Source organism: Diadema setosum, chromosome 2 (assembly GCF_964275005.1).
Source record: "Diadema setosum chromosome 2, eeDiaSeto1, whole genome shotgun sequence".
NCBI lineage: Eukaryota > Metazoa > Echinodermata > Echinoidea > Diadematoida > Diadematidae > Diadema > Diadema setosum.
The window spans coordinates 42010983-42026534 of NC_092686.1; the positions used below are offsets into that span (position 1 = coordinate 42010983).

Below are 15552 nucleotides of genomic sequence, written 5' to 3' on the forward strand. Positions count from 1 at the left end.
CCATAAGAATGCATGAGTTGGAGCTCAAGGAAGCAGAACAAAAGAAGAAGGCATGCATAGATTTTACACAGGTGAACTCGCAAGCAAGTGGTATTGTAATGGAATTACACTGCTACATTTCTGAAATATGTGAACCTCCTATGTCATCATCCTTGTTCAGTGTAATTTGTTTAAGGTTTTTCAAAGTATTGTTTCTCTGCTCAAGAACCACAATAAATTCCATAGATCTATACATGGAGTTGTCGATTTATGTACTACATGAAATTGTGAAATTATGAAAATCGTCTGGGATGTCCCTTTAATTGTGCTGAGTGTGCCGACAGAGTTTGTTGCCAACTACTCACTAATTGCTGAAAGATATATATGCCTGTAATGCCTATTCACACCCCATGTCACACTTACACACTATATATTACAAATACAAAGATGATGGTCATGACATAAAATCCAAATCTAATGACAGCAGAACCACGTCACTGTGCACACTATAGTATTAACGATCATTTGAAAGACCGGATGACTAGAAATGCATCCAAGACCGTAATCCATGTTTGTTCCTTCACTTCATACGAATTATGGTACTTTTGTCCACTGTTATTTGGTCATCTTTACCCCGACTGCCTGTATGGTGTTGATCACAACAGGTTCATCGTCATGGACTCGGGTATTGAATTCATCTTGGTCTCTCAGAATCCGCTGTTCTCCTCCTGGATGGTACCAGACTGTGATGTAATGTTAAAATGAGCCGTATATTATCGAGTCAGATTATTAAGCTCAACCATTCTCAAATCAAATCAAGAAAACGTTTGTCTGAAATCATCGGAGCACTTCTTTTTTCATTGTCTTTTTTGAGTGGGGAAAGCTGTTTTCCGATATTAGACGCTAATGCCGACTCGAAGCATGCAAACTGCTACTCAAGAATCGTAATCGTTTGCCTCTCATTTTTTTTTTTTTGTTAAGTAAGGCAAACACAAAGTTTTAACACATGGACGTAAAATGATCAACGGATGATTTTGTAATTTTCCGCGTTTGCCCGGATGTTGAAGTATTACGTAGCAAATAACATGCATTGAGTAGCAGGAGAGGAGTTCTCCATGGAACATGGAGACGATGAATATATCTCACGTAAACGGGCTAGGGATGCATCAATTGATAAGGAGAATGATTTGAAGGATTTAAATGGAATTTGATTAACTTAACTCACTTTTTTCTTCTAAGAGTGAATGACATTTGAATTTCAATTTACTTCGCAAATTTGAAGTATACAATACAAACATGCCCATATACAATATCTAAAAATTCAGTTCTTGGACATCATAACAAAACGAAATATAAAAAGAAATGCAGTGAAAAGATATTTGTCAGGTCTGTCTCAAAATTTGTGACTGTTTACAAGCATTTATTCGATGGCAATTGAAAATAGGCATGCTAAATCGGTGAAATGGAAGTGGCAAAGAATCAATAATGAAGCAATGTCAAAGTCCAGATAAGCCGGATAGCTTTCGAGCCGAGGGTTTACTCACGTAAGTCCATCTCGTGGGCTCGTCTCTGCCTGACCAGATGTCGCCTCCTGTAAGCTGCATCAAGGATCTTTTGCTTCACTTGAATGATGCTATCAACGTTCAGGACCTTCACGTAGTAGTCATGTCGACCATTGCTACCCACCACAGATAATGTCTGCAACCAGCAATAAGAGAAGTGGATACTCTTGATACTGGACTATAACTTTCAGTTGTAATGAGAAACAAACCTCATTAACACGTGATGAACGTTACAATTTCTGTGACACCATTCTGACTTTCTGCATACTGTCTCGTCCAAACATCCATACTAAACATTAATATGCACTTTTTAGTTAAAAGTCTCGACAGAACTGGAAGGACTTTAGTTTTAGTATCAACTTTTATCGGAGGAGGTGATTTCAGGATTTTTTTTTTTTTTTTTTTTTGGTCTCATTTCCATAGTCTACTGTATGGAATGTCAAATTTCAGGGTTGTCCTAAACTGGACTCTTCACAGTAGCTCATTTTCTTTCAGTTAACAAGAAAAAAAAAGTAATGTGCTTCATTTAACTGTAATTACGGGCTAAAGCATTTGAAATTCGAACCATTCATAGACGACTGCTGCGCTCTATACAGCCCCGGCGATACGGTACAATTAACTCACTGATAAGAGGCCAAAGCTTTTGATTCGTAACGGTCATCGAAGCGCTGTGCGGAGGGAAGGACAAAAAAGTCTCGAAAGTTCACCTCCTCGTGTCGCCCTTATTTTACCACCTAATCCCTTGAAACTTCACACATATATCTAATATTAATTAATTATCATCCTTCATATGATTTTTGGGCGAAAATGCTGATGTATCTTTCGAGATATGTGTGTTTTTCTGTTTGAGTCGACCGTGAGAAAGGGTTACGATTTTTTTTTTTCTGGACATAAGTCTGCGCCTGCATGAATATGCATTTGATTAACATATCGCTAGTCTGTATACACCAGATTCACTACTGCGAAGTTTCGTGTTTGCGCAATAAGTAGTTAGGTGGAAAAAAAAAGGAGCAAAAAGACATGGACATGCACAACTACATCATCCTCCTGCGCATGCGTTCTCTACTGGTCAGTGCACGCTTAGCCAATCAGCGGTGTCAGGTTCGGCGCAATGCGACAGGGTTCGGTTTTCGGTCCACAGGGTGGTGAGTGGGCGAGAGAGGAATCCTGCAATGTGCTTCAACAGCACGAAAGCCAATACACCGGACTGCGTACTGCTTACGCTATGGATTTTACGTGGGTCACAAGTGACAGTGATCTCGATTTTTTTTTTTTTTGGACATAGCCATGCGCTAAATGATACAGAATAGATATTCGAACACAGTATGGATATACTACCATAAGTCATATAGCGAAGTTTCATTTTGGGGCAATGAAGGAAAATTTGAAAAAATAACACTTGTTTTGAGACCAAATTTTCTGTTTTGGAAGCTAAGTTTCGACCTTAGTTTCACAGGTTTATCCTCAATAAAACCCAAAATAACTAACATTGCAGGTTAGAGAATAATTTCTTATTCAATTTGCTGTATAGATTTAATCATTTCATGGCTTCTGAGGTGAGATATTGCGATTGTCCTGCAACACTGCCCCAGCGGTTTTGTGTAAACAAGCTGTCTAGTTTATGCAAATAAGTCTTCGAGGTCATGCTTTTGGCGAGTTACAAAATGTAAGGCTCGGTCACAAATACCATTAAGAACTGCTACGAACGAGGTACGAACGATTTGTAGATAATTTCGTATAAGATCTTCTTAAGAAGGCCGTACGAAACCAGCGTTCGTAGACCGTTCGTAGACCGGTCGATGGTCTTGTCCAAGATTTTTTTTAACTTCGTATGAAACCCTCTCTTCGTAAGGCGTCGTACAAACATCGTAACAACTACGCAAGATTTTGCAGGGTCGAGAGACAATTCCTGAAGCCTTAAATTCTTACGATGATTGTAAGAACGCCTTAAGTTGTTCATAGAGGACTCTTACGTCTTTCGTAAGAATGCCTTACGAACAGATCGAGATTCGTACGGCGTTCTTACGAACAACTCTTCGAGTTTGTAAGGCGTTCGTAAGGGACTCGTAAGGCGTACACCATTTGTTCTTGCGAATTAAACAGCGTTCGTACGAAATTCGTAAGAAGGCCGTAAGAATCTGTGCCCCATCTACGAATCTCTATGAACTCCAGAATTCGTACGAACAGTGACATTCGTACAAACGCATCGTTCGTACAAAAAATCGTTCGTACGAACCTTTGTGACCGTAGCTTGAATTGCACCGCATCGCCGTGCCTGTTTTACTCTTATTTTGAATATGTTTTGTGTGAAATTGCTCTGCTGAAAATATGAAGGAGACTTGAAAAAAGTAGAATTAAAAACAAATGTACACTTGACTTACACGACTCCACATCCATTAAGGCACACAAGAACAATGGAGAACAAACCTCAATCTCATGAAGGTCATTTAAAAAGTTTCTTTAACGTGATAACTAGGTATCGAGGACATGCATGTTAGGGTTATAAAGTTAAGGACAGCATTACTAGAATGTTTATTCACTGTTAACTATTGCTATAATCAATTTGTAGTTGATTAAGCAGTACATGCAGCACTTCATAATTACTGACAGATCACAGACGACATAATTCTAGGGAATTTTAGTCGATACCAGTTCACTGCATTCAACATCTTGGTCCAACAAACAATCGATGTTGAGCGAAAAGTAGGACTGTCCGTTAATGACGTCAATAGGTCCTTTTTCACACTGTATCTTGATGGCTTGGTAGAGCAAGTAGAGCGACTTGGCAACATGACTCTGATTAGACATTTCAAAAGAAATAAATAAAATAATTCACATCATTTCATAAAGATAAACAAGAAGAATTCATAGGGAGCAACGGTCAAAAGCAAACCATCACTATGTTGATTCTATAAGGCATGTGTAAAGAAATGAAACATAGAACACGGAGTCACTCATGATAAAGGCTAATATCTTGAATACAATACAATCCAATACAGTACAATCTCGATGTAGGCCTACTTGTATAACGCTCGTATACGACGAAATGTATCACAGCGCTTCGCAAAATAAAATCATACTTATCACATGCTTGCGTTAAGGGTGGTCGGAAAACAACAATAAGATACAACAATGACTTTGTAATACATATTTACCTTTAGAAAACTAAACATGGAGATAGCCATCCAATTGGATAAGAGTTTCTCAATTATTGTCTCTGTTCTGTGTGGGAAGAAATGAGGACAAAAAAAAAAATGGAGATATCTGCGCTTCAGTGAAAAATACGAATCTAAACTGGTGCAGTTTGCTTCCACTTTATATAAGTATTTTTGTAAATCAAAATGGGTATTGATAAGTGAAATGCATACTAGTAACATGCATCATAACGGAATAATACAAAACGACTTAGGAATAGTGTATAGTCCTGACACAAAGCAAATGAACAAACTCCGAATTGATCTTTGTGTATAGAGCGGGAAAGAAGGTGGTGCCTGGCGTGTTAGACAATAATATATTTGAACTTGCAGTAAGTGAGGTATGATAATTATCATCTGCATTCACTGAATTGTGGTTTCACATGGGATGAGCTAAGAGTGGATACTGATGTGATAAAGCTACTACTTTCATAATGCTCTCCCATATAGTACTATAATGTATGCATAATCTAATAGTAGCACAAGCTAAAGGAATGATTATCAGACATCATTTCATGGTTTATGTGTGGAATCATTAGCTTGGATCATTCGTGGCAATCATCAGACAACTCTTTAAGAACTGTGGTTTCGCTGCTTTTGTTGTTTTTGCATTCATATGTTATCTGATATGGATGACAACCCTGTATAAATTTACTGCTTTACATTAAATCTCTTTTGACCTACCGTCTGAAGAGGGATCTAAGCCTCCCAGTGTCGCTCGAGTCAGATATCTGCTCCTCTAGGAGAGTTTTCAACACCCTGGCACACGAATTTAAGAAGAAAGTATATCAAAACAAGATTAATGCTTCTACACGCTGGAAGCATGAAAGAAACCAAAGAATCACAGAATACTGATAAATCGCTTCAGACATAATAGAAATTGTATCAAACAATTTGATTCAATTCCATCTCATTTCTCTTGTACAGCATACAGCCCTTCATACTTGCATACATATCACTGACATGAAGCTTCCCTCATCACGTCGTAACTGATGAATGATATTCAGGAATATTCAAACAACATAGAATAGCGTCGCACAGATGTAAAGCTATAACGCAAGGCTTCAATGTAAGTCTCATGCTCTTTTGAAATTAATGATGACTAACTATACCACAGAATGATTTTACTCACCCGGTGAAGTATTCAAACTTTCCTTCTGACACCAAGATGATAGTGATGAGCGATGCAATATTGACCCTTGTTTTAAAACACGTACACACAGGGATACACAAATAAGAATTACAGCAATATCGTGTCGTTCTTATACTGCAACAAAGCTGACTAAGTCTGATTGACGTTGTGTAGTAACGATCATCTCTGTAAGCCTAAGTTAATAATTTTACAGAGCATTACAGTAAAAGTCTTTTAACCTAAAGTTAAAAACAAGGTGTCCTGTAAAAATCTTTTCACCATATATAATTCGTTTGCATCATGAGCTTTCAAAAATGTCACGTGAATATAACACACACACAAAAAAAAACCAACAACAACACATATCTATATTTTACTAGAAGCATAGCCACTTAACAATGGCGAAAGAATCCAGTTGTCTCCTTGCCACGACCACTAACGACAGAATCACATTTGGCCTTTTATCGCCAATGATAAACAAAATAATAATTGATCAATAAAAACAAACAATACAACAACAGCAACTAATAAAAGACAAAAACATTAAAGCTCTGCTTCACTGTCACGATGAGAAAGTAACTAACCTTTCTCTACGGAATGACTTTTTCTTTTCCTCTAAGACCTGGATGTATCTGACTAAGAAGTCGGGGTTGCTAAGCTGTCTCGAGAATATTATCATGGCATGCTCCAATTTGTCATCCATTTCCTGTTAGATTGAAATTGGAAACATCGCTATTACAAACGACGAAAAATCCGCCCAATGGTGAGATAGAAGAGTAACTGAACTTAGTCGTATAACATGCCCCATTCTTTGTCTAAACCAAGTACACTCTAAGAAGAAGGAAAAAAAAATCACCTTTGCACCTTTTCCAGTGTCAAACCGGGAGAAACTTTTACGGGTGCAAGTTTGCACCCTAATTCGTTGTGTAACCGGAAAACGAAACGAACGCACGGGAGGCGCTTGTTATACTTAAACGGGCTTCGCAAGCGTTCGCGTGGTTCTAGGCACATGTTCGTGTCGTTCTATTCAGCATGCACACGACGATTTCAGGACAGAAAGGTGCAAACTTGCACCTTTATAGGTACTCACTGATCCAGCAGGTGCAAAGTTGAACGTATTTTTCTTCGACTGTATAAGGCTAAATCACGAGATCAGCATAAAGTATTGTAAAGTGTAAGTAGATAATGTCACGTCCACACACATTCAGAATATCCAGGAACTCTGTAGGAAGAGGTTTTAATGAGGAAGTGAATATATATATGTATACATACATATATATTCAACCCCTTACCACTCGGTATTTTCATTTATCTTTGTCAGAATCTCACTACCACAAACTTTTTTTTATTTTTTTTTTTTTTAGAATAACTCTCCTTAATTCGAATTCACAATATATCACATGATCCACAGAAATCTCCACTTGCCTCTTTGTTGTAGTTCACTTTTTCTGTTGATGATCTTACCCTATATCATTGCCTATGGAATTCTTCATCTTGTGCAATACGTACTTCTATTGAATACATATTTCAGAGCTCAAATTTATTTTTATTTTCATCACTTAGAAAATTATACAGGACTTGTGTTTAAAAAATGACTTGATTGAGATGAGGAAACGAACCTAATTTGTTTGTATATTATAAGATTTCAATAAACATAATTATAATTCATTTCTAAAAGAGTTCAAAGTTGTAGCTGTTATTATATTGCTATGAAGTGAGTTCCAATGCTTTGGAAAGTGCAATTCCGACTGTAAAAATAAAAATGCTCCTCAACAATTATTATAACTCTATGGATGACTACATTGAATATAAGAGTATGATGCGTTTTCATAGTTTTTGTTATGAGACATAGGCTATTTGTCAGTATTAAATCTAGCCTGATCAGATCAAATACACACTGAGCATGAGAAAGCACTGTGTTTTCTTCATCCTGGCCTGGTTGTCCACAAAATATAGATCTCCCAGAAAAGAAAAGAAACGGGAAAATTCTTTGGACTTATGTTTGTGCTGACAGCCTCTTCAAAGTATCGTTCTTGTCATATATCTATACAGTACTTTCGAGATCATGAACTAGCTGTTCTAACATCGAACATGTCTGATACTTTATGTCAACGTACATCACGTTGAATGTCCAGTTTCCAGTTCTGCTGTTAGCATACACCTGCAATGAATGAGCTATATTAAGTTCAAATGTTTTCATCTTGAAGGAGAAAATGACAAACATATGAATTAATAAATTTATGCAAAAATTTTAATGATTTACTGGAACGTAAAACGTACCTGCGGGTCTGCTGTGCTGGGAATGATGTTAAGCCCCGCAAATAGCATATTCCTAGCGTAGTCCTGCGCGTTGACAAATGGGATGCCGAGACCTACGACTTGCGTTTCTACCTCAGTCATGTCGCTCTGTAATTCGTGAAAAGCTACGGGTATAGGCAGAACACAAATTAGCATAATTATACTGTATAAAGACGATGAAAATATTATGGTACACTCTTATCATTCGATGAAATATATGCAGATAGGTGTATTGTGTATTGTTACGTTTAACACTCTTTTACACTTAACATTCATCTATGATTTTAATGGTAATGTTTGGTAGCGAAGATCATTAATTACTTTGGAAAATGCAGTAATGATAGCTCTTGATAATGGGGCCTACTTGTTTTACAATGTCCATAGGAAAAGGGAATCCCTGTTAATGAGATAGATTGCAAGACGTTCGATGGCTATAATAATAATTAGGATAATGTAATACACGAGTTGCATACAATATGGCTACAATATTTATATCTTTCCATAAGCTCTAAAATATCTACTCTGTGCAACACGTATAAGTGCCAAAATACCTTTAATAATAAAACCCATTTACACTATTAAGATACAAGACAAAAGTAGATACCAGATAATGAAAGTTGCATGTGATGACTAGCACAGGTATGATTTGTAATCACAACCTTACCGCATTATTTTCCCTCATCTTAACCATGAAAATTTAAAAAATTAAAAGAAACATTCTCCAAGTGTATATCCTGCAGATCAGAGTTCCACGAACAGGCATGTACCAATGGTAAAATCTGGTAATATAGGTTTTTCCTGGTCAATTTCATACATTTGTCATTCAGGTTTCTATTTCGAACATTCAGTTTCACGCATTCCATGCTCGCAGCACTGAATCAGCAAATCAAATTCAAAATCCGGTTATTCGAATTCACTATCGGAGCATTCAAATTTAAGAGAGGAGCACGCATGCAGCAATGAGAATTCGAATTCACCTCAAGCTGGCGACGGCATCTCGTCCGTCATTCAAATTCGTGAATAGGCAACTAAAGAGGTCCTGTTGAACTTTTGAATACATTGGATTTAAGATGAAGATCATTTATTTTGTAGTATAGGTGCACCTATTCATTCTAAAATTTGAACTCGGGTTTCACGAGAAGGAATATAGATCCTACAGACACATTAGGCACTGTATATGCCTACAGACAGATGAACATGATTTGATAATAGGGAAGGTTGATTGACACCGTCAGAAAAAACAAACAATTCCGACTACACCGAAACTGATAACGTGACCATTGTATATACGGCTTATTTGTTGTTTATTTCCATCGTATTCGTTTACTTCTGCGGGACTATGTGAGATCATTGTGTGTCAGTTTGTCTTCATATCGATGCACTGTCATAGTGTGGTTAGTGCTGGGGCTTTTTCAGCAAGCAGTATCATCAAGTAATTGTATATGATTAAATTGTCGTGTTGTTTGGATGCACTGCCGTTTAGACCTTACAATTTAAGATTTATTGAGATGAAAAGCAAAGAATGCACGAAAACAGAACAATGTAGAACCTCTAAACAATCGTAATTATACTATAATGCAAGCCTTCTTGTGTTGTGTATGCCCTTCCCCTTTCTTAAAAAGTCTACTTTATTTTTTCATAAATTGATTGCTCGAAATAGGGACTTGATCACCTGAAAATGAAAAACTCATCGGGACTATCACATAACTATCGTGTGAATTGAATGCACTAGTAGGAAATGCATTGCTCTTATTTGGAAATTAAATGCCCAAGCGTGAATTTGATTTGACGAAAACGAAATAGAACTCCCATAAATGATATTGATTGCTCGGATTCTCAATTTGAATACAAGAATATTTGTATTGCTGTGTCAATTTGAATACATATTCATGAAATCAAATGAAAAAAGTATGAAATTGACCGGGAAAAGTTATAACACATGTGAGTACAATCAACATGCTGCACCTTCTTCTTCTATAATTTTCAAAGGGCTATAAAATGCAGCCTATCACGAAGATGAATACAACTTGTGTGCACGATGAGAGAAGGGGTGTGTGCTTAATCACAAGGTGTAATTTTAAGGTGGGTCGTTATGAGATCCTTGAACTGTTCAGGTGAGACTGCACAAACTACAAAGCTTGGAAGTTTGTTCCACTCAGGTATGGACCTCTGGGCAAATGCAAATTTGTCGATGTTACCCCTAGAGCAGTATGTTTGGAAGCACATGTCGTGATTTTCCCTGGTTTTAGACGAGTTAATTGTGAAAAAAGTGTATCTGGATGAATTGCAGCAAGGTCGTTCATGATTCTGTACACCATAGTGAGCCTGCTCACAGTACGTCGTGAAGATGGGCCATTTCAACCTATTGATCATGCTGGTCACACTGCTCGTTCTTCTATAATCAGCTGTGACAAAGCGAGCTGCTTGGCGTTGAATCCTTTCCAATTTTTGAACATCCGAGGCCATATGTGGGTCCCAGACACTACAGCAATATTCTAGGTGAGGTCGTACAAGGGACTTATAAGCTGCCTCCCTGAATGACTTGGGGAAGAACCTTGTGTTGCGCCGGATGAAACCAAGCTGTTGAGTAGCTTTCATGGAGATTGCTGAGTTATGTGATGACCACTTGAAGTCATTAGATAAAGTGACACCAAGATATTTTACAGACTCACACTTTTGAAGAGTGGTGTTGTGGATGTAATAGCTGCAATTCACTGTGGATCGAGAAGGGCTTGTTCTGCCATGTTCACGTTAATAAATGACCCTAATACATCGTATCCAGAAAAAAGAAATTAACATATTAAAAATATTACAATTAAGATATTATTCTTCCCATATTTGAAAAAAAAATCCAAGATCACCTGCTTTGAAAATAATCTTATCAGCAGGACCTGCAACTTTGTCAATGTAAAGGAGGACTTATTGAATCTTATGTTATATTGAAGAAACAAGTGACAAAGATCTACCAATGACTGATTTTTTTTTTCATACCAGCTTCAACTTTCCGCTGGATTTTCTTTTCGACCAACTCCAGCTCCTGTGCCTGTCGATCCAAATTCTTGTAACTCCTACGGTACACTCCAACGGCCACCAGCACCATCACAATGATGATCAGCACAGCACCTCCACAAGCACCTCCGATGATGGCTCCCAAAGGTAAACCTGTTGGGTACTCCACATAGCCAACATCAAAGTCCACGTTGCCCTGCCTCACCTACAATGTGACAACATAGAGACGAGTCAAGCACGGGGCCGGCGGAACCATGGGGCCAGGAAGGTACCCATACACCCGTGCACCCGCAGGGCCCTACATATGGGAAAACATAGGGTCACGACTTTGCCCCCCCCCCCCACTTTTGCTGAAGACCTTTTTTTTTTTCTCTTGCTAGCTGAGGAAATCCGGAAGGGGAATGAGAAACATGCGCTGAAGACTTTTTTTTTTTTTTGGCTTGTCAGCTGAAGAAATTCGGAAATGGAATGAGAAAATGGAGGACATTGTTGTTGTTGTTGTTGTTGTTGTTGTTGTTGTTGCTTGTCAGCTCATGAACCCCTGGAAGTGCCCCCACGCGGTGCCGGTCATGAAGCGTGTCATTCATAATATGAATAAGGATTTTTTTTTTTTCATTTGAAGTTCTTATGATGTAAGATTGATGAATATGTTCAAAAATCCAAGAAGTAGACTGTCGATGCTTTTGATAAGGCTGAAATAAGATCTTGGGCTTAAGGCGCATAATTGACTAGTCAAAATTAGAAGTTCATAACTTCAACAGCTCTTAAGACACGATCTTGTAGATTACGACGTGGGTGTCACGCATGCTAGAAATAGAAAGAGAACAGCTGAATACGATGTCTAAAGAACTTCAGCAATTGCATGGAGAAGGAACAAATTATCAAAGGCATATTATACTATTTTAATATCTACGAAATATAATTATTATCTCACATGTACTGCTGGAAGATTTCTTGTCGGACCTTCCCCGAGAGAACCATTCCTACTTCCAGGCGTTGGTACACTGTCTGGCATCTTGCAAATTAGCTGTTCGCTTTCCAAGATTTGGACTACACATTTACCGCCTCCGCCGACAAAGACCTGCACATCGTTTTCATTGCTGGCCAGGTCAAGATTACCTCCCTAAAAGACATAAATTGTGGATGGAAGGGAAAGAGATAACAGAAAGCGTCTTTTCCTCCCTTCTGTGACATGCCAACCCCTGCTTATTTCAAATATGCAGTGGAAAACAAGATGCTAATATAAGGAGGAAATATATCTAAGAGGTAACTCCAATCTGAGATAACATAACTTTAACATTCATAAGCGTAGATTGCGTTTACCGACAAGGTCATTCTCATAATGTAATTATTGCAGTGTACAATAAAGGGTGCAATGTTGTGCAATGACGTCATATTCTGCAAACCTGAAATTCAGATCGATGAAAGGTGTATTTCTTTATGCGTTCTTCTTTCTCCTCTTTAAACTGATTTAGCTAAACATTGTTTTTACTGTCCAATATGTAGTCTGTATTGTTTTCCCAAATGAGATGAAAAAAGTGTATTATTCTCTATTTTCAATCTTGCTGTGAAAATACAGATTGGTTGATTGAACTACGGAAAATCATGATTTCTGGGTTTTTTTTTTTTCTTGCATTTTCTTGGCACATCAATTTGACCAAACTTTAAACCCTATGGAAGCAATTTCAGAGACGAATCTTGAATGTGAAAGGACAAAACACAGTTTCGTTCCCAAGCATAACATGCATTTGACACGAAAAATTGAAGAAAAATATATATGTGTATGGCATTTCGTTAACTTAATTTCCACTAGCAATGCTTACATTAAGTTCTAGCAAGTTGTTTTTAGGCAGAGAGAAAATTGAATCTGGTCCATCAAACTTGTAGTAGATTGGATCTGGGAAGTACGTGATGATATCACTCGGCGGGTTGATGACAAAACCATCAAAGTCAAATTGTAAGGAAGCCGTAAGACCATCCTCAGTCTGTCTTCTTCTCCGTGATGCCATGTCCCCAGGATACGGCGGCGAGGGACAAGTAATGATAATGGCACTGCCATTACCATTACAAATCTGAAAATAAAGACAGATAGAAGTAAAGAATTCCATGTTCAGAATATATGTGACAGCCTTGGCCTACAGGACCAAAAATTAAATACATAACGCCTAGGACTGCAAAAATATGTCACTTTAAAAGTCCTCTCCCTATGAATAAAACAAGCTTGATTGGGATTCTTGCTTCTGTCATGGATCAAAATGTGTCATTTAGATTGACAAACTCAAATTTTCAAAGTGTGTCTTACCTTGGAGAATAATATTTTCTCTACTTAATGTCAAAATTTGGCAGCTGAAAGCAAAACTGAAATTGAAGTTTTGCTTGACCATATTCTTTTTAATTGCGTATGTGCTGATTCACTGGGAAATCTATACAAGTGCAGAGCACCCTTGAGTGACCCTGATCTTTCACACCCTTTTCTCCCTTTTCAAGGAAATTGCACCTCTCTCTTATTTTCGCGTTCTAATAAAATGGGTGAGGATAGAACCATTTTCACAAGTGATTTCAAAGCGAAGAGCCTACTATTCTAAACAACGGTGAAAAGTGACAATTCATATTGGCACACTTGTTGTGGGATTTGAGCTGGGATGTCACAAATACATACGTAATGCGAATAATTCGTAAGCAATAATGTACCGACCGCTGATGTCTCTGCTTCAGAAGTGAGTGATACTGTCTTGATGACTGGCATCTGAATCAGGTCGAATCTTTCTCCATAGACGGTTATATTCAGACCTCCCCTAAACGGATAAAATTATACGTATCTAATATACAGTGTACATACATTATGCTATTGTTAAGGTGCTAGTTGCGAAAATTATTAGTAAGTATTGAGAATCTTTAAAACCTGTCTTCGTCCCATTACGTGAAAAGCATTCCCAAGTTATGCATCGGAATAATTATAACTACCATAGCTTCAGCCAATCAGCTTCAATATACATGTACGTTTGTGGCTGATTTTTATTTGTATTTATAGCAAGTGACAACAAAAGGAAGGTCATATGCTTGTAAAGGCATTAACTCAATTTGTGCCGCGCCTAATGAAGGTTAATCAACATGACATTGCCACGAGGTAAGTTTAGGTTTTCCCTGTCAATTTCGCGGTTTTTTTTTTCCAGTTCAATTCCTTTTCTGCACTAAATTTAACAAAACTAAGCCTTGGTGACATGTTCGGCATTCCAACTTAATATCTCTTCATTCAAATTCATTTTGGAGCATTCATACATTATAACATCATTCTAATTAACACTTTTCAACTGAAATTTCCCCATTGTTCATTCAATATAGAATGATATAGTCACGTGATCACGTATGTGCTGCACTCGTTCATTCGAATTCATTTTGGGGCATCCAATTCAACATATACTGCAATCAATTTTGCAGACATGTTGATGCTTTTAAAATAGGTCTTTCTTTCTTTCATCATAATTCTTGTTTGTCAGCATCGTACACATTTCATTATTTTTTCGAGAATGAACATAGAGTACCTTAATACCCTTTTTACGAATTCGAAAGCCAATAGTGCAAATCTCATTGATCGATTTCATGATAAATTGAACGCACAAGTTGCAATTTTGAAAGACAGAGTGTGCGATAAATGGACTGACAAAAGTGCAAAATTGGCCGGAAAACCTTATACTATCTGTGTATATTGTTTAGTAGCAACAGGAAAAAAGGTAAATTTGATGTGTTTGTTGGTTAACATGTTTTCTACTATGGTAATAAAACTCAAGGAATCCCATTCAAGAGTCTACAGGTGAAATTGACAATTCCACCATGCTGATCCATTGTGTGTACGTAATATGGAGTCTGACTTACGACATAATTGACTGTGTCCTGTCCAAGCGAGTAATAACTGGGTTAGGGATGAAGGTAAACATATCAACTGTTGTCAGCTGTGTTCCATCAAAGGTCATGGTTAAAGTGTAACTACCCACTGAAGATTCTGTGGTTGTACAAGATGTTTCATTTGATCTACGAGCACTGTAGAGAAAAAATAAACATAAATATTTCTTAATTTCTCTTTTTGCCGTTACAATCCATAAAATGCCATCAGAATATATAATCTCAAAAAGACCAAATGAAAAAGAAATAAATGGAACGGATTTGAATTCATCACTTTCTGCTCACTGGGCTTTAGGACATTGCCGACTTAAGTTGAAGCCAGTTCAGAAGAGTGACGCTGTTAATTTGGAATCTAATGTATACCCAATGCCTAACCTATTATTTCACCTCCATTGTCGTCATTCCATCTCTTTGATAAAACAGTTATGAATGAAGTTGATTGTGTGTGTGTGTGTGTGTGTGTGTGTGCAATAAACAG

The 15552-nt window shown here is 37.5% G+C and overlaps 1 protein-coding gene across 1 annotated transcript in view; it reads right to left on the reverse strand.

Moving 5' to 3' along the window:
• Positions 1–15552, reverse strand: part of LOC140245158 (plexin-A4-like) — a 94410-nt gene that overhangs the window by 11317 nt on the left and 67541 nt on the right. The window contains exons 10-22 of the mRNA XM_072324760.1: positions 15048–15212; positions 13870–13969; positions 12998–13246; positions 12109–12297; positions 11157–11379; positions 8148–8290; positions 6452–6573; positions 5868–5933; positions 5420–5494; positions 4697–4763; positions 4191–4337; positions 1524–1677; positions 613–722 (exon numbers count right to left, since the gene is read on the reverse strand). Coding sequence (XP_072180861.1) covers positions 613–722; positions 1524–1677; positions 4191–4337; positions 4697–4763; positions 5420–5494; positions 5868–5933; positions 6452–6573; positions 8148–8290; positions 11157–11379; positions 12109–12297; positions 12998–13246; positions 13870–13969; positions 15048–15212 — 1810 coding nt within the window. The remainder of the gene's footprint in view (positions 1–612; positions 723–1523; positions 1678–4190; positions 4338–4696; positions 4764–5419; positions 5495–5867; positions 5934–6451; positions 6574–8147; positions 8291–11156; positions 11380–12108; positions 12298–12997; positions 13247–13869; positions 13970–15047; positions 15213–15552) is intronic.